This window comes from Hydra vulgaris, chromosome 12 (genome assembly GCF_038396675.1).
Source record: "Hydra vulgaris chromosome 12, alternate assembly HydraT2T_AEP".
NCBI classification, from domain to species: Eukaryota; Metazoa; Cnidaria; class Hydrozoa; order Anthoathecata; family Hydridae; genus Hydra; species Hydra vulgaris.
Window position 1 is genome coordinate 68,590,001 of NC_088931.1, and position 20,551 is coordinate 68,610,551.

Here is a 20,551-nt window from a genome sequence, read left to right on the forward strand (position 1 = left end):
TGACACTATTATAAAAAGAATTCTTTAGAAATGATTACTTATGCTATTTTTTTAAAACGTTTTTATTTTTTTTAAAAAGGGTAGTTAATGTAAATATTATCTGAATAATATATATATATATATATATATATATATATATATATATATATATATATATATATATATATATATATATATATTTATATATATATAGATATATAAATATATCAATATATATTTCGATATATAATATATATACATAAAAAATAAGGATGCTTCACAAAAAATTGCAATGATTGGAGCCTGAAAACAGAAAAGCCTTTAAAATTTTAGCCTCCCCTGCCCCAAACATGAAAACAACAAGTTGATAAAATTGTAGTACAAAAGTTGCCCTTAATTGACAGCACTCTTCTTCATATCCAGTAACTTCAAGGGTTCCTCAAAATTCTTTCCTTGGCCCTATACATTTTTTAATTTATATTAACAATCTTCCGATATTCTCACATCTAATGGGGCTTTGTTTGCTGATGATACTAACATTTATTTTTATCTTGAAAAGGAGCCAAAACTTTGATTGCTTAAAGGGGGCATTTGAGCTTTAAAAAGATTTCACTTCTGCTACAGCATGGGGCTCACAGTGGCTGATGAACTTTAATTCAGATAAAACCCAATTTTTTTCAGCTAATCGTTATTGCAATAATAATTTAGATTTTTCTTTATTTGTGAACGGTAACATACTTGATAAGTTATCTATCGTTCATCTTCTAGGATTAACTCTTACTTCCAATCTTTCTTGGAAACCATATATCAAATCCATTACAAAATTAACATCTGCTGAGGCTGCATCTCTTTATTGTGTTCAACACTTTCTAATTTCGGATTCTATTCTTTAAATCTATAAATCTTAAATCTATCCTTGTATGGAAGACTATTACCATATCTGGGGCGGATCTTCCAAAAATGCCCTTTCTCTTTAAGACAAGGTGTAAAAACACATTGCAAACATATTTGGAGCTGCTCTTGCAGCCAACCTCCAACCATTATTTAATTGTCATAAATTTGCTTCTCTTTCTCTTTTCAATTATTACTATAATAGGCACTGATCTAAATCACTAGAGTCTCTTGTGCCGTCTACCAAAACTCATTCTCCTGTTACTCCTCATTTAATTAAGTCTCATAATTTTACTATGACTTTTCCTAAGTGCTCCAAAAATTCCTATTCATCTGCTTTTTTTCCTCAAATATCAGTTGTTTGGAATTCACTTCCTTAATCTTACTTTCCAAATTCATATAACTTCCAATCTTTTAAGTCATCTGTCAAACATTATCTTGCTCTATAAACTTTATCTTTTCTCTTCCAGTAACTTTCCACTCTAACAGTGGTTGTTTGCAGCCTTGTTGGAAACAAAGATGTTGAAAAAAAAATATATATATATATACATATGATTTCTGGAAATCTACTGTTGGAAAAACACTGTGTAGAAGAAAGAAAAATTAGATAAGTGCTTTTACTAATTTAATTTTGCTCTGTTCTTTAAGAACATTTAGAACTTTGTTTGTAAAATACACTAACATAAACTATATATATATATATATATATATATATATATATATATATATATATATATATATATATATATATATATATATATATATATATATATATATATATATATATGTGTGTATATATATGTATAACTCCTAACTGTTTGTCAAAAAGATTTGTTGACAAAAAGTAAAAATTTAAATGCAAGACTATGTTTGTTTTTTTTTGTTACTTGATAGACTGCCTGCCTCAGTCGATGTAGCAGCACTACCTTGCCAGTAAGGCTATAAGATAGTCAATGTAGCAACACTTTGTTGCGAATCCGGCTATTTGTCAGTCGATGTAGCTTTGTTGCGAGTCAGGCTATAACATAGTCGATGTAGCAACACTCTGTGCATGATTTATAGTAAAAAAAAAATTAAAAAAAACATTTTATTAAAAAAAATAAAAGTATAAATATTATATATATATATATATATGTATATATATACATACCAATATAATATTTTAAAGTTACGTTATGTCTCAATTGGTTACAATTGGTAACAAAGTTACATTCTCTTATTATTAATTAAATATTAAGTAAATAAACTTGAAAATGCAGTAATTGTTCATCATTGCCGTATCGCTAAATATTATCTTTTATTTTATTTTTTTTGTAAAATAGCTTTGTCTCAATTGGTTACGAAAAAAAAATTAAGTCTTAATTTGCAATGCTATGTCTCAAATGTTTTTTTTTTTTAATTTTCTAAAGTTTAATCAATTGAGATGTAATGAAATGTAACTAACACATGTCTCAAACATAGATTTTTTTTATGGTTATGTCACATCTCAATAAGATACCCTTTAAAAAAAAAAAAAAGGCGTAGTGTAACAAAAAAAGTTTGTATTTGTGACGCATTTTAATAATATTTTAATTCTTACATGTTTTATGTTAAGTTATGTCTTGATTAGTTATACTTTTAAAGGTAATAAGTAGCTTATAAGACAAAATAACTTACGTACTTAAGCAATCTAATTAGGTTTCTAAAGTACCGTAAGTTATTTTAACTTTTAAATGTACATTTTTTTTTAAAGGTAAATACAACTTTTAAAGCTCTAAAAGTTGTATTTACCTTTAAGAAGTCTTTTTTAAAAACTAACCCACAACCATGGGTTAATTTTTTTTTCTTTTTTTTTTAATTACAATAGTTTTAAAAACCATTATTGCGTTTTTAATAATCAAATACATAAATAATCAAATATATAAATTATATTGTTAATATAACAACTTTGTTAAATAACTAAAAATTAATTGTTGTGTAACTCATGAGTTACAGTATTTAACAATGCGTTTGTCGAGAAATTATTAACTAAAAAATATATTTTTTAAAACTGCTAATTATCATTATTTATTTTATTGTAAAATAGATTCGTCTTAATTAGTTACGTATTTTACCATGTCTCATATCTAGATTTTGTTACGTTGCATCACGGTTTGTTTTTTTTGTCAATAATACTAGCAAAATAATTCACGAGTTTTTATAAACCCGCAAGCAAATGGATATAAAATGTCAACCTTTCTAATGAGATAATTCAATGTATTATATACATGATTAGCTTTAGCCAATTATGTATATAGTGAGCACTTTCTGTGCAATAACTCTCTAATTTATCTTTCTGTGCAAACACTCTCTAATTTATCTCTCTGACTTCTCTATATATAGCTCTCTCTCCATATAAATAAAAGTACACATGAATTAACAAAAAACAACTAAATAGAAAGATACCATAGGTTACAATGTTATGTGTCATTAGGTCAAAATGTTATATGTTGTTACATAACATTTTGTGCGTAGCGTTATGTTACAGTGCTACGTATTGTTGCGTAAAATCTTACATCTCGTTTACGTAAAAATAGATAGATATATTTATACATATGTATATTTATATATATATATATATATATATATATATATATATATATATATATATATATTTATATATATAAATATATATATATATATATATATATATATATATATATATATATATATATATATATATATATATATATATATATATATATATATATATATATATATATATATATATATGAAACCTATTTTAAATGCACACAATCAACAAATTATGAACAACAGAAAAATTCCACTAAAAACCAACTGCAAGTGCCTTAATAAAACAAGCTGCCCTTTATCAAACCAATGCTTAACAAAAAATATTGTATACCATGCTGATATAAGTTCCAACAGTCCTAATAACATTCCTGTCAACAAAATCTACATCAGTATAAGTGAAACACCATTCAAAATTAAAACCATACAATATCATTTAAAATTCTCAAATACAAAAATGGCACTGAACATTTTAAAAGAATTTTGGAAATAAAAAGATGCAAATTTAAACCCAGTTGTTAAATGGAAAATAATTAAGCAGTGCAATGCTTACAACCCAAACATGAAGTCCTGCACTATGCATAAACTATGCATAAACGAAAAATATGAAATTCTATTTTCCAAAAATCAAAATCTGCTAACCAAAAGAGTGAAATGGTATCCAAGTGCAGGCATCAAAACAAGTTTCTTCTCACTCATTTTTAAAATGGGTAATAAAGCGATTTCCTAATTAAAAAATTGTTTGTTTTGATGACAGTAATCATTCTATTGCTTTGTTATTGTTTTCTTCCGTTAATTTCAGTATTTTCTATTTTTCAATGGTTTTTTAACGGTTTTTTCTTGATTTAAAGAATAAAATGATGCCAAATAATTGCCAAAGAGCATGAAACTATAAGTTTCATCACAAAGTTGTAATTTTTCCAAATAATCAAACTCTCTCTATCTCAAAGAACTGTATTTTTTTGGTTTCAGTAAGCTAGTAAATACTATTAGTCACACTAAAACCTTAAAATAAACAGGTTTAACTTATATTTAACTATGTAATGCTTAGGCATTACATAGTTAAATATAAGAAATGTATTTTATATACAGGCTAGCTTATATAAAGCATACATACTTTTAATGAAGATCTGTCAAATGATAAAATCAATCACTATATAAAAATAAAACAACAATATTTTTAAGAGTCAATCATGATCATCATCATTATCATGATTATTATGATCATGAAAATGATCATCATCATCATGATTATCATCATGTTGATAATGAACATTATCATCATCATAATGATTATCATGATAGTGATCGCTATCATGATAGTCGTTATGATTATCATGATGACTATCATGATAATTATAATGATTATCATGATAGTGATCATGATCATTATCATAATCATTATAATCATCATCATGGTCATGATCATCATCATTAGCATCATAATATGATCATCATCACCATAACCATGATCATGATAAACAGCATGATAATCATCATAATCATTACCATCATTATAATCATCATCATAATCATCATCATCATAAACATCATGATCATCATCATAATAATAATTATGATCATCATAATCATGATCATGATTAACATCATCATCATTATCATCATGATCATGATCAGAATCATGATCATTATAATATTGTTATCATCATCATAATCATCATCATCAAAACCATGATCATCATCATGATCATTATCAATATGATCATATGATAATAATTATATTGAGCATCATCATGATCATAAAAATGATCATAATCAATGATGATCTTGATCAATATCATAATGGTCATCATGATTATGATCATCATTATAACCATGAATATTATCACCATTATCATGATCTTCATCATGACCATGATCATCATCATCATAATCTTCATCATGATCATAATCATGACTATAATCACCATCATCACCATGATCATGAAGATAATCACAATCATGATCACAATGCGATAATGAAAGTGATAATGTTGATAATGATCATGGTGACAATAATAACTAGTATTATTAGCAATGATAATGATTGTGTTGATGATGATATCATCATCACCATAATCATTATCACCATGATTATCATCTTGATCATAATTATAATCACCACGATGATGACAACCAACACCATGATCATCATCATTACCATGTGATCGTGATCATGATTGAGATAATGGTAATAAGGATCATGGTGATGACCATGATGACAAGTATTATTTAAAAAGTATAAAATCAAGGATGATCATGATGCCAGTATTATTTAAAAATTACAAAAGATCTTCGAATTCAAGAAACATAAGAAAACATACTTTCAGATACTATTTCCGCAGCAATATGCAAAAGAATAAGAATCAATACTTTCGTCATTTACATTTGTCTAAAACAAGAAAAACCATTGATTTATATTTAAAGCAATACTAATATTTCAATAAAAATATGAAATGACATAAGTATCTAAAATTATCTTCTTTTTTTTTATCCATTTATTTAACCATAAAATTGAAATAATTACAAAAAGATCTATAATTTCACAAAATTAGGTTCGGTGTCACTCATAGTTAAAAACTAGTCATTGGAGTGACACCTTAATAAAATAAACAAATAAAGAAAAAAAAAGTAATATAGTAACCAAAATAAAATTAAACAAAATAAAAAAAATTAAAAAAATAATTAAAAAAGCAAGACAAATAACACAAAAAAGGACAAAAGTAAATAAACTGACATGATAGATAACGAACGAATGAGATAACACAACGTTTGACGATCAGAAGGATGATAAAAATAATGAAGAACTTTAAAAAAAACGTTATTTTTAAATGTTATGAGGAGACAAAAAAAAAAAGAAATAACTTGAATAATAGCAACATAAAAAGCAACAATAAAAATAATTTGCAACAAGACCACAAAAAAAATACACGAAGACATAAACAATATACAAGTGTAAACGTCAATATAAACGATGCACAAAATTACTCAACAGTATAAACAAAACATAGAAATACACGACAATATAAAAAATACAAAAAAATGCACAACATTATAAACAATACACAAAAATATATGACAGTATAAACAATCCCTACAACATAAATTAATAAAACTTAAAAAATATTATTTTTGTATCTTGTAAAAACTTAAAGTTTTTTTATTTTCGAATTTATCACAAACATTTTTATTCTTTTATCTTTGCGTTTAGTTCTTCTATTTATTTAATGTTTTTCTTCAATTTTTAATCTTTAATCTTTTAATTGTTTTCACTTTACTTTTTCTATTTTATTTTTCAAATTTTTTATTCTAAACAATTTTATATTTGTTTTTCTTTTGCTCTTTAATCTATTTTTCATCTCGTCATCGTTAAGAAAATGCTTCTTCCTTTTGCGATGTCATTGCAAAGTGACATCGCAAAATTATCTTCAAGATATTTGTTATAAATATAGTAGAATTTTAGGTAGAGACCACAGTATGGATTTTTCAATTTACGTCTTATAAAGACTTAGTAAAAATAGAATACGAGTGTTTTGTTATAATCATGAATGTCAAAAAACAAATTCTATAATTGATGTTTTTTTAGGCTCTGGTAAAATGAGACTAGAATAATTTCATCAATGTGACATTAATTTGAAAGACGTAAGCAAAAGATCATCAGTGTCATTCATACGATTCCTGTTTACACCTGTAATTGGAGGAATATATCTTGCACTTGGATTGAGGCATAAACTTTGATATAAAATGTATGGCTCAATCCAAGTGTATAAAAGCTGGCATTCCAAATAATAAAAAAAGCTTAGTGAAATGTCATTGTCATCAATTACAAAACAACAATAAATGACATAGTACGCCTTGAGAATTCATCAATATTTTTTAATTAATTTGTGTTAATTAGCCTATAATGACAAATAGATCTCCAGAAGAGAATTGTTTATTAAAAAGAATGACTTATTGAATTAAATAAGACATTCTTTGAATTTACAAAGTTAAACATTTTTTTATTTCTTATTATTATATAGTTTATCCACTAAATGTATAAACTTTCTTGATTGGATGCGAAAAGAAGCTTTCAAGAGTTTCTTCAAAATAATTATTTAGCATCAAAAGCTTAATAATAAATGCAAAGTAGTATACTGCCATTAAGTCTATTGCTTCTATAAACTACTTTAAAAGTTTATAGTTGATATAATATATATATAAATATATATATTATATCATTATATTAGTTTTATATAAGCAATTTCATTGCTTATATAAAACTAATATAATGATATAATATATATATATAATACAATGATATAATATACATATATATATATATACATATATATATATATATATATATATATATATATATATATATATATATATATATATATATATATACATATATGATATTTACAAAATTAATATTTACTGCCACCTTAAAAATATTGTTTGATCCTTATACCAAAACCCAAGTAAACAGGTTGTTGCCTGTTTACTTGGGTTTTACTGTTGCCTGTTTACTTTGGGTTTTTTTACTGTTAACATTCTTAGCTATTTAATTAATTTGAAAAAAAACTGCCAATAGTTAACACTATTAAAATCTTTATTTGTGTTTCATCTTTTAAAGACAAAAGACAAATATTAAGATTTCTTATATATTAATAACAATAACAATAATGATAACACTAATTATTGTAATAACAATAATAATAATATCAAATCTGGCGATAAAAATGATAATGAACTTTATACTTATATTAATTTCTAAATATCATATTTATATCCTAATTGGTTTATTTATATAACTCATTTAAGTTTACATTATAAACAATTACTTAGTTAGTTCAACCTATATGGCATTTAAAAAACATATTGTCTATCCAAATTAAATCGGTAAATTAAAAACCTTTTATTATTTTCAATTTTTTTAAACAAATCACTGCTGATCACGCTATCTGAGGACGTCACAAACTTAGTGAGACTTCAGACGTCAGGGTCAGAAAAATATCAATTTCGGGGACGACTGAATAACGCTGATCTCAAAATATAACTATATTTTCAGATCAGTGCTGAATAAGTTATGAAAAAATAGTTATATTTTGAAATAAAATAGTTATATTTTGAGATCAGTGCTGAATAAGTGCGAACTGAAATTAGTGAGAATTTCATAAGTGCAAAATGGCATAAGTGCGAATGGTATAAGTTTGAACTGGGATTTGCATAAGTCTAAACTGGCATAAATGCGAAGTAGTTGTAAAAACTGGGATAAGTGCGAACTGGCATAAGTGCACCAAAAGAATTAGCAAACAATAAGGACTTTTACAGCGTGCGGTTTTAGTATATGACTTTTTAATAGGGGATAAATAAACAAAATGATGGTTTTGTTTTATTAATTATAAGACACTTTTCGTTGTTTTAGCTTTTGTAAACAACTTTCTTAGACGAATATTGGATATTTTTTGTTGAAATGACTAGTATTACTAAGATATTAACACTACAAAGTGGTTTTGTTATTCATATTTATGTTACAACAACGTTAATACAAAAAAAAAGGAGATATAAAGGACTTATAAAAACGCAAAAGGTAATTGCCGGCAGTGCCGGCAATTAATTCTGGGGTTAATTGCCGGCAGGAAGTATTGAAGTATCAATTTTCGATTAATATGCGTAAAAAAGTATCAAATTCTTCGCATACTTTAATTTTCAAAAAAAGCACAATTAGCTTTTAAGATTAAATATTTTAAATTTTCAACATTCTTGTTAATATAAATGTCTAACTTCTGTCACGGTGCCATTTATTCATCTTTTGAAGAAGCAGAAGAAGCTTTGCTAAAATTTTGTAAAGACAACTGCCATCCAATTAATCGAGATACAAAAAGAACAGTAAGTAAACACTTAGTATAAATAAAACATCATGTTTTGATCATGTTTAACATGATCTTTTATCTAAGGTGGAATAAGTAAAATAAATAAAGTGGAATAAGTAAAATAAAATAAATAAAGCGGAATAAGTAGTAGTAGTAGTAGTAGTAGTAGTAGTAGTAGTAGTAGTAGTAGTAGTAGTAGTAGTAGTAGTAGTAGTAGTATTTAAACTGTAGCTGTTAAAAAAACAGCGAGTGAGTTAAAAACTCACTTTGACAGCTTTTGACAATCTAAAAATATACAAAAATTTACTCAAGATAATAATGAACAAATTAAAAAATATATATATATATATAGTTAGTTCTAAGTTATTATTTTTTTTTTTTAATGCCAAAAATTTGTCCAAACTGTTTTTGAAAATGTTTACATTTCCCGACATGACCACTTCCAATGGCAATTTGTTCCACAAATTCACAGTTCTATTTATGATAAATTCTATCTTGGCACAAACTTGGTTTGCTCTCTGCTGTATTTTCTGCTGTGACCTCTGCATGATTTTGAAAATACTGGTTTGTTTAAAAGGTCTACTGCTTCAATCTCATTAAAAATCTTAAATATTTGAATAAGATCTCCTCTCTTCCTTCTTTCTGACAATGTTGTTAAACCAAGTATCTGTAAACGGTCTTCATACAGCAAGCTTCTTAAGTTCTTTATCATCCTTGTCACTCAGTGTTGCACCCTTTCTAATATTTCAATGTCACCTTTGAGGTTTGGTGACTAAACTGGTGCTGCAAATTCAATCAGAGGTCTAACAAAAGTAGTATATAGTTGCTTGAGAAGATGCTGATCCAAATGAACAAAAGTGTTTTTTATCATTCCCATTATTGCATTAGCTTTTGATGAACACGCTACTATGTGTTTCTTCCATTTCAGTGATGTATCAAAATTTACACCAATGTTCATGCGTAGAATTATTATTTTTTGACCCCTTTACTGTGTAATTAAAATTTATGTTGTTTTTTCCATATTGCATAACTACACATTTACTTTCATTCAGTTTGATTAACCATTTTTTTGACCAATCTTCTATAATATTTAAATCTTTTTGAAATAATTTGGCGTCCTCAATTGAATATACAGCTGATAAGATTTTAGTGTCGTCTGCATATATTTTCACCATATTTTTGATTTTTTCTGGCAAGTCATTTATGTATGCTATGAAAAGGAATAATAAGTAAAATGAATTTAAATAGATTAAAAGTTATTCGCTCATAATCTTAATTGCTTAATGATTTTCATTCTGTCAATTTTATAAAAAGTTTTGAGGTCCTAGGTAACAAATTCATGAGATTTTTATTAGTAAGTAGGGTTTTAGCTACAACTTTGTCAGTTCACATCAAATTTCTATAACTCAGTATCAAAATAAAGGTGTAAAGGTGGGTAGTGCTACAGTTATGGGGGCTGTAAATATTATATTTTTTTGCTTATTGTGCTCTCATCAGTTAGGGATGTGTGTAAAAATGTTAAACCATTTTTTTTATTGATTATTATATATCATTGAAAAGAGGCTAAAATCAGCATTACAATAGTGAAAATTTCATAACAAACAGTTATTCTCATTTAAGTAACAAAATTTGATTACAAGGATTGCTTAATAACACTGCAACCAGTTTTAAAATGTCAGATTTGGCTAATGGTAATTTTATTATAAAACTTTTTGTTTAGAAGCGTAACGTTTTGCTTTCTTTACGAAATTTTAATTTAGGTACATGTTCTGCTACATAAAATAAGATGTCTGCTACATTATCTTTTTCAATAAAATTTGGCATGCACATTTGATGTCTGATCAACAACTGATCAAAAAAAGTTTTTAAGAAAAGTTATTTCAATAAAAGCGGTGTAACTATAAAAAAAAAACTATTCAAAAACAAAGTTAAGCTCTTCTACTTTTTTTAAAATGTCAATGTTGATATAAAATTCTAAAAAGTAAGCACGCTTTGATATAATGGTCAAAGATTTTTATTACATAATTGGTGCCGTAACTCATTGGATACGCACATACCTACATCAGTGAGACTTTTTAAGATTGCCGCATACAAAATCCTCAGTTATTGTAGCATCACTCCCTTGCAGCTGTGAACTATAGATAGTCAATGTACTAAATCCAATTAATGTTTTACAATTCACTATATCGAATGAGGGTTTGGCATAAGGCAGCAAGTCTTCATTGATTAAAGCGCAGTAAGTAAAAAAATATATATACATATATATATATATATATATATATATGTATATATATATATATATATATATATATATATATATATATATATTTTTGTGCTTTCAATTTGTATCATTAATTAGTTTTGCCAATTATTGAAAAAAAGTTGCACTTCGTATTTTTTGTTGTTACATTTTATATAATGATCATTAGTTGGTAACAAGAGTTACAAGTTGTATTTTTAAATGATATATTTAGCAAATATGTGGTAGTGGTGTAGTGGTAGAGCGCTTGCTTCATAGTCGTTATAGTCTTCATAGTCATAGTCTTCATACTCCTCACCACGTCCCTGGTAGTACCGTGTTGACTCCGAAACAGGAACCTTGTTCGTCAAGGTCCCTGTTTCAGAGTTATAGAGTTGAGAGAGGGTTATACCACAAATAAGTAGCCTCCTCATCTGTAGCGACCTTCTTGGCCTTGAGGAGGTGAATTAACAAAAAAAAAAAAAACAGTTTTTGTAACAAGTTGAGTTTGTTTATAAGTAAAAAAAAATGAGCATTTATTAAAAACAAGATGGCTTTTAAATGTGTTAAACAACATAAACAATCATTTCAACATAGTTGACTGATCACAAGTTATTTGATTCACTTTGATGTATTTATGTGTTATATAAATCATTGCGTTATTTATTATTATTTTTTTTTTAGGTTGCTAATTTTAATAAATTAGTAAAGCAAAAAATTGTTGATGTTCCTGAATCCACCATTCAGTATTGTAGGTATGTTTGCAAGCATTATGGTGTGGATAAAAATAGTTTAGCTACTCAAAGAAAGTTTAAAAGAGCGAGCTCTACACTTAAAAAAAGTAAGTATGGATAACATATTTTTGATATTTTAAAATAATATAGTAAGGTATTGCTGAATTTTTTATAAAGATATAGACCGCCGACAGTAATGTTTATTTCAAATGTATTTAAATTTATCAGCTATGTAAATCAGCTTCTCAACATTTGTAGTTTTGATCTTGTTAAAGTAACAACTTGACTCCTGAAAAAACTCTCAGATGACCCTTATGCTTTGGGTTGATTGATTTGATAAGTCTAATGAAACCATTAGTTGACACTAGATAGAATGGAGTGTTTGTTGTGCACAACATGGCAGTAAGATTGTATTCAAACTTTATTTAAACTTTATTCAAACATAATTTGTAAAACTTCTTAACCAAAATTTGGAATACCTCGTATTCGTTAAACTGAAGTATTTGTAACTGAAGTTTAAAGAATATTTGGTATTCAGCCTTCATTTGAATGCAATCAGCGAAGTTAAACAAACTTGGTAATATATACCAATTAGTAGTAATTATAGTATGCGTGCATAGAAAACAAATTACTTAGCTTTTTGAGTTTTTTATTCTATATTCTGAATAAAAATTTGAAAATACTACATATTTTGAAAAATTTCTACCCTTAAAATTGCACATATTTGATATAACATTAGTTAATAAGAGATGGATTATAAATACGACTGTAGCACCATTAAATGTTTCTTCAAAAGTAACACATGTTATACCTTCAACACTGTACGATACGCGTGAAAAAAGATTTATGGTTTGATTGTTTATTTGTATTACTTTTTTAAAGATACCCAGACACTTAAAATAAAAAATATTTAACTCTTAATTATTTTGGTTATTTATAAAAAGTCTGTAATTACTATCATGTTGTAATTGTTTTAATAATTTAAAATTTTTCCAGGCAGCGTACTCTATTGCTATGAAGATTGCTAACATTTTAAGTGACGAGTCAAAGGCAACATTTCCGCAGGCTCTTCAATATCTAAATTCAATTGAACAACAGGTTATACGTGGAGAATGGCAACAGCATAATCAAATCCCAGATGGAGTTGAAGCAGGCGTCACTACATCTATTTTATCATCATTAAGAAATTCAAACGTTCAGGGCTTTGAAACTCAATCATGCCTTGTTGAGTCGGAAAGTGTTGATGGTGAAAATTTAGATAAAGTAAGTGCTATTAATATTTTTTAAAATAGTTTAGATGAGGAAAATTTAGCTGTAGAGACAAACAATTTGACAAACAAAAGTATAAATAGTAAAATCTTAGACGATCAAAAGTTGAATATGTCAATTCAGCATCTAAAATTTCCTGCTATGGCAATAAAACAGGGTAGACCTCCTTTGCCTCGATCTCAGCGAGTGTATAAAAGTACTTGTCTGAAAGTATGGGAAAAAATGACAACCTTAGAAAAAGATTCATTTAGACTGAAGCATATTGTTAGTGAATATGCAATTGGAGATATTTTAAATTGTGCTCGTAAAGGCCAGCGCAAAGATATTCTATGTAATTTCAGTGCTATTGTTTGTGATAGTCGATTTGGTTTAAATGAAATAAAGTCTTACTTTTTGGCTGATGCATGGCGCCTAATTCAATCAATACAGCGTTTCATTAATGCAGATAAAAAGGCGTATCGATGCAATGATTGTAAATCAAATGAATCTCCAGCACAATTTCCACAGTCAGATTGGGTGCAGTGTGATCACTGTATAAACTGGTATCACGTTTGCTGTAGTGGTATTACAGGAAAATCGTCGAAAAAGTTCTTTTGTCGCTGTTGTCTGAGTGAGGGTGATAGGCCTACCAATTTGAAAAGGCCTTTTACAAACCAAGAACTATAGTTGATATAGTATTTTCATTGTTTCCTTGTTTATTTTCATTGTAATAATTTACTTTCTTATTATATTTTATAAAAGCATATTGAAAATTTAGTATTTATACAGAGAGTTTTTATATTTTTGTATAATAGCCGTTGAATTTTGTTAGGAAAGCCAGTTAGTTTTATCTGTTTTTTTAAACCGAGAACTGAAGATGATATAGTATTTTTATTGATTTTGTGCTACATTTTCAGTACAATTAGTGGCTATCTAATATATTTTAGTTGCATGAAAGTTAGTAATAATACAGAGATTTTTGTATAATATATGTATATATATATATATATATATATATATATATATATATATATATATATATATATATATATATATATATATATATATATATTTATATATTTATATATTTATATGCACAGATACTAATATTTACATACATATATACACGGGCACACAGGATTTTTTAATTTTTAGAATTACCAACAACGTTCACATGTTTACAGTTACCGATATGGTCATAATATTAATTTATTTATTTTTGTTGGTTAGGTTAGCTAAGAAGTCTTCGTGGTATGGTTACTGTTGAAATGACATCATTTGGTACATTTCACACAGAAATTTACCTTTTGAATCATTAGGCAACAATCACATCAAATATGGAACAAGTAAAAACGACAATTCAAGTTAAATATTAGTAAACTTTTATCAGGTTAAAATTTGTTTAAATTAATTTAATAAATTAAAGTAAAATGATAAATCATATAACCATTTGTTTTTGAAAAAAATAAGAAAACAAACTGTGCATCCTATGTTCTATTACTTTTAAAGTAAATATTCAAAATGAATGTTGTAATTTTTGCGTCGAAATGTTAACCTGACCAAATTTCGTGCAAATATCTGACATTTTTGTTCTATTGCACTACAATACCGTTATTGTATGCCGGTAGATAATCAATGTCTGTTATTGCATTGCAAGCAACTCACAATGATATGTTTTTTGTACTGCCGACAGATAATTTGTAATATTTGATTGCATTGTAAGAAGTTCCAAGACTTTAATCATACTGCCGGTAGATAATTTAATGTCTGTTATTGCATTGCAAGCAACTCACAATGATATGTTTTTTGTACTGCCGACAGATGTTTTAAAGTCTTTCATTGAGTTGCAAGCAGTTCATACTATATTTAGCACTGCCGACAGATAATTTGCAATATTTGATTGCATTGTAAGAAGTTCGAAGGCTTTAATCATACTGCCGGTAGATAATTCAATGTCTGTTATTGCATTGCAAGCAACTCACAATGATATGTTTTTTGTACTGCCGACAGATATTTTAAAGTCTTTCATTGAGTTGCGAGCAGTTCATACTATATTTAGCACTGCCGACAGATAATTTGCAATATTTGATTGCATTGTAAGAAGTTCGAAGGCTTTTATCATACTGCCGGTAGATAATTCAATGTCTGTTATTGCATTGCAAGCAACTCACAATGATATGTTTTTTGTACTGCCGACAGATAATTTGTAATATTTGATTGCATTGTAAGAAGTTCCAAGGCTTTAATCATACTGCCGGTAGATAATTCAATGTCTGTTATTGCATTGCAAGCAACTCACAATGATATGTTTTTTGTACTGCCGACAGATATTTTAAAGTCTTTCATTGAGTTGCAAGCAGTTCATACTATATTTAGCACTGCCGACAGATAATTTGCAATATTTGATTGCATTGTAAGAAGTTCGAAGGCTTTAATCATACTGCCGGTAGATAATTCAATGTCTGTTATTGCATTGCAAGCAACTCACAATGATATGTTTTTTGTACTGCCGACAGATAATTTGTAATATTTGATTGCATTGTAAGAAGTTCCAAGGCTTTAATCATACTGCCGGTAGATAATTCAATGTCTGTTATTGCATTGCAAGCAACTCACAATGATATGTTTTTTGTACTGCCGACAGATATTTTAAAGTCTTTCATTGAGTTGCAAGCAGTTCATACTATATTTAGCACTGCCGACAGATAATTTGCAATATTTGATTGCATTGTAAGAAGTTCGAAGGCTTTAATCATACTGCCGGTAGATAATTCAATGTCTGTTATTGCATTGCAAGCAACTCACAATGATATGTTTTTTGTACTGCCGACAGATATTTTAAAGTCTTTCATTGAGTTGCGAGCAGTTCATACTATATTTAGCACTGCCGACAGATAATTTGCAATTTTTTGATTGCATTGTAAGAAGTTCCAAGACTGCTATTTTGCTGGTACTGCCGGCAATTAACCCCAGATTTATTTGCCGGCACTGCCGGCAATTAACCTAAGAATTATTTGCCGGCACTGCCGGCAATTAACCCCAGAATTATTTGCCGGCACTGCCGGCAATTACCGCTAGCCTTATAAAAAGTAATATAAAATAATACTTTGTTTTAGTCAAATCTTCCTTATTTCTATATATTGGACAAACGGATACATTTTTAATGAAAATTGGAGCTCAGAAAAATTTAACACTTCAACTCATTAGCTTATGTTAGCCCACAGTCTCAGTAATTCAGTAAAGTATTTATAAAAGTTAATGCAAGAAGTGATAAGTTAGATTTAAACAGAATAAATAACCAACAACTTTCGATAGATAAAAATGAAAATAATATAAAACAACACTGCATATTGTTAACAATCTAAATTGTCAACAAAAAAAAAACACCTCTTTTTTTTTATATCATCTTAAAAGTTTCCAAAAGAATAATTTCAAAATATGTTATCCTAATATAATAGATAAAAATATGTTGTTCATTCAATTTATTTATAAATTTATGTTATTTTCTTCATTATAAAACATTAAACAATTAAATAAAAGATTTGAAAAAGCTAATGCAGAAATACAATAGAAATATAAAATATAATTCTACATATAAAAGGAAAAGTTCTCAAAACTTGAAAATCAATTATTATTTCAAAGTTACCAAAACCTAATACACTAATTAATAATAAAATAATCCTTCATAATTAAAATACCTTTTATCTTTTGGAATGTGCAATGTATTATTTGATATTACAAGTCCATATTTACTATTGCGTATTAAAATTGTAAAGGCACTGGTAATTGAGTTTTAAATAAAATAACTAAATAATTTTTTTTAAATAATTTTCTTCATGCATTGGTAGTTATGGTCCATATTTTACTAGTTTCCAAAAGCATATGTAATATTTTTTTTGCATGAATAGCATTTTTAATGACTCTTTTTGAAAAATCTGACCTTTATCGAGATTATCCTATTTATTAAAAAAGATTTTTAAAATTATTTTTCAAGAATGGATATCCTCAAACTGATATGCATATAGACTGTACACAATTTAAAGATATTGATAAAGATATATATATAGAGATAAAGATATAGACTGTACATAATTTAAAGATATAGATATAGATAAAGATATAGACTGTACGCAATTTAAGGTTCAATCTGCAATTTTTAATTTCAGCACTCTTGATTTTTCTCATTACAAAAATACAAACAGGAAAATATTATGTTATTTGATACATAATGGTATTTAAGCATATGGAAGTTGTCTTTTTTTCAGCAATATTTCTACATCTATTATTTAATATCAGATAATGAAAAATGGTGTGTTACGTTATACTTTCAAACTTTTTCCTGGAAACAACAAAAAAATCAACAGTTATTTTAATTTCTTATGTTTAGCCATACATCTAAATTTTGCTAAATTTTTTTATAATCTGTATATTTAATAAGATCAGTAGCATATATTTTCTCAATGTTAACATTTATTTCTGTTAAATCTCTTTGTATATGTTAATAATTACTGTAAATAGATTGTAAAGATAAAAAATTGTAAATAGATTGTAAAGATAAATTATTGTTAAAAATATTATTATTTTAAAATTATTTATATAATAATTTTAAAATAATAATATTTTTAACACATTTTGTAGCAGTTAATTTTCTTTTTGGAATTATATATTATGTTATTTTTAGGAACAGTATAAATTTTTCTCTTTATTGCGCAAATAATATTACTTGTTGCGGTAAAGTTTTTGTGATCTGAAGAAGTTAGTATTATAGATTTGGTTTTCATTAACAATATAATGATGCATTAAGCAAAAAAAATGCATTTTTGTAAAGGTATAGTTAAGATAGTGATGAAAATTTTACATGTGAAAACAAAACATTGCACAAATGTGATTTGAAAGTTTGTTTCCTTTATTTTAGATTTTTTTTTCCTACATTTTTTTAAAAGCAAGGCGTACTGAAATAAGTTTAGTCTGGCAAGACATAGAAATTTAGTCTTTTTTACTTTGAGAATGTCATTTTTGAAGTCATGATATTTTTTCCTTTGCTTCATGGAAGTCCATAAATAATAACAATGAAAGGAAATATCAACAGTTTTTTAAAACCAACATTTCAAAAGTAATATTCTTGAAACGAACATTTCAAATAAAATATATGTGGAATCATTTTTAAGCAAAACAGCAGCAAGACAAGTTTTTTTTCCATAATCTTTTTTAGTAAAAGTGTTAGTTGAAGGCGAGATACTTGTAGAATCCCAGAAAGTTTTGAGTAGAAAAACGTCTTTCTGCCTTTCATTTTAGTTTTTAAACGAGAAAAGGGTACTGTTTAAACTTATTTATTCTGATCCGTAACTCATGTAAAGTGCAGCTTGTAGATAAGCAATGGTCTATTAATCATTTTATACAATTGTTTTCTATCTAAAAAATTATTCATTGTATTTTATTAATTAAGAAGAAAGGCAAAAACATTCTGGTATCAATTGAGATCGACATTGTTTTTGTTCATTTATCGCCTATAAAGAGGTTAGCCCTCTATGCTATTACCAAACTGAGTTTTAAACTTTTTAATAAAACGCAGACCTGGAAAGACTTTCGTGTCAATGCCAATGCATTTTTTATTTAAAAAATCATCACCTTGTTTTAACATTATATGTTAAATTATTACTTAGTTTGAAGTGAAATGAACGAAGAAAGTTACTTGAGAACTTTCACATTGTTTGTAGCCAAATCTCACAGATCTATTCCATGGCTACAATATTAGCCCCATCTGGAATTTCTGTGCATTTAATATGGTACTAACCATCACATAAGTTACAGCAGACTCATTGTTCTTCGTGACCTCCATGAATATTACACTTTAGGCACACAGTGCTGTCCTCATCACTGTCCCTATCATCTCCAGCTGGAAGATTTCTTTTTCTGGTGGTCTTTTTTATTGGAGTGTTATCTTTCTTTGCTTCTTCATCTCTCATCACTTCAAACATTCATCACTTGTTAGGCTTTCTCTGTAGCGAAACCTAGAGACTCTAGCCAACCTACCATACCCTAAAGTTTGGGCAAATCTAGGCTGCAGTTCTTTGAAAAAAAAGTGTCTAATAGAAGACTTTCCTGATGATGAAGTAGACAATGATGTTTGCGGTGCTGCAGGTGCTGAAGTGTCAATGATGTTTGAAGGTCCTGCAGGTGCTGAAGTTAAAAGTGATGATTCTGTTGATGATGATGCAGTTGAGAATGATGTTGAATATGATACACATAGTAGTGATGCAGAAGCATTGTGAGCACTAGTGATGGGAAGTACTTGTGTAGAGCATGGCACAGTTGGAGTGGGCAATGTGTGTTTTTCTGCAGCATTTTTTGTAGACATCATAACTTGAGGACACTGTTTAAATGAGCTTGTGTAAATTGTTAATTGTCCTTGTGTAAATTGTGTAATTGTCCTTGTTAAATGGGAAAATGCCAGTTCTCCTGAAACAATTTTACTTGTTTTATCGTGAATGAACTTTGGAAAAGAGTGTGTAGCAGACCAGGGAAGTGCTTCTTTGATTTTTTGCTTAGATGTTAAAACAGTTCGCTTCCCTGGATGAGAATTTACTTGTATTTCCCCTCACACTCTCCTTAAAAGAGCCTTTTTATCAACTCCATAATGCATGGAAGCATTGTTGGCAGACATCTGCCTACATATGACAGAATTGTAGGCATCTATCATTGCCTGGCTATGATAGACATTCATCTAACTGCCATTTTACTTTGCTAAAATTGCTACTTTAATTTGCTCTAGAAATATTAGTATTTTAACTCATTGATTACATACACAGATAGTTATAAGTTATATAGTTTATAAGTAATTATAGTTATGCCCCATGGGGCTTAATGCCCCATTTTACCCTACTATACTTTATAATAATGTATAGACTATACTTTATTATAAAGTATAGTATAAAAGTTTATATATATTACTAATAGTAAAGAATATAAACTTTATATACTATACTTTATAATAAAAGTATAGTATAATAGTTATAGTATAGTATAGTATGATTTTATTTTTTATTTAAACT

The 20,551-nt window shown here is 27.2% G+C and overlaps 3 protein-coding genes across 5 annotated transcripts in view; 2 read left to right on the forward strand and 1 right to left on the reverse strand.

The window, feature by feature from the left end:
• The window catches only part of LOC136088953 (uncharacterized), a 149,970-nt gene extending 141,551 nt beyond the window's left edge, over nucleotides 1-8,419 (reverse strand). Inside the window, exons 1-2 of one of the 2 annotated variants that reach the window (XR_010642664.1) lie at nucleotides 8,318-8,419; nucleotides 5,745-5,812 (exon numbers count right to left, since the gene is read on the reverse strand). Coding sequence is in view for 1 of the 2 variants with exons in the window: in XM_065814239.1 (XP_065670311.1) it covers nucleotides 5,745-5,802 (58 nt within the window). In the remaining variant the exon portion in view is untranslated. The remainder of the gene's footprint in view (nucleotides 1-5,744; nucleotides 5,813-8,317) is intronic. The other variant, XM_065814239.1, reaches the window with a different exon arrangement.
• Nucleotides 8,420-9,099: 680 nt separating this feature from the next.
• Nucleotides 9,100-13,633, forward strand: LOC136088954 (uncharacterized). Its single transcript, XM_065814240.1, has 2 exons — nucleotides 9,100-9,294; nucleotides 13,248-13,633. The coding sequence occupies exons 1-2, from the start codon at nucleotides 9,181-9,183 to the stop codon at nucleotides 13,536-13,538; spliced, it is 405 nt and encodes a 134-aa protein (XP_065670312.1). The 5' UTR covers nucleotides 9,100-9,180; the 3' UTR covers nucleotides 13,539-13,633.
• A 4,545-nt stretch (nucleotides 13,634-18,178) lies between these two features.
• The window catches only part of LOC136088955 (uncharacterized), a 202,786-nt gene continuing 200,413 nt past the window's right edge, over nucleotides 18,179-20,551 (forward strand). The window contains exon 1 of one of the 2 annotated variants that reach the window (XM_065814242.1): nucleotides 18,179-18,327. The gene's annotated coding sequence lies outside the window, so the exon portion shown is untranslated. The remainder of the gene's footprint in view (nucleotides 18,328-20,551) is intronic. The other variant, XM_065814241.1, reaches the window with a different exon arrangement.

Bases quoted from the DNA above. Each gene is read 5' to 3' on its own strand.
- LOC136088954 (XM_065814240.1), top strand. From the start codon at position 9,181: ATGTCTAACTTCTGTCACGGTGCCATTTATTCATCTTTTGAAGAAGCA. The intron at 9,295-13,247 runs GTAAGTAAACAC...AAATTTTTCCAG, and splicing joins ATCGAGATACAAAAAGAACA to GCAGCGTACTCTATTGCTAT.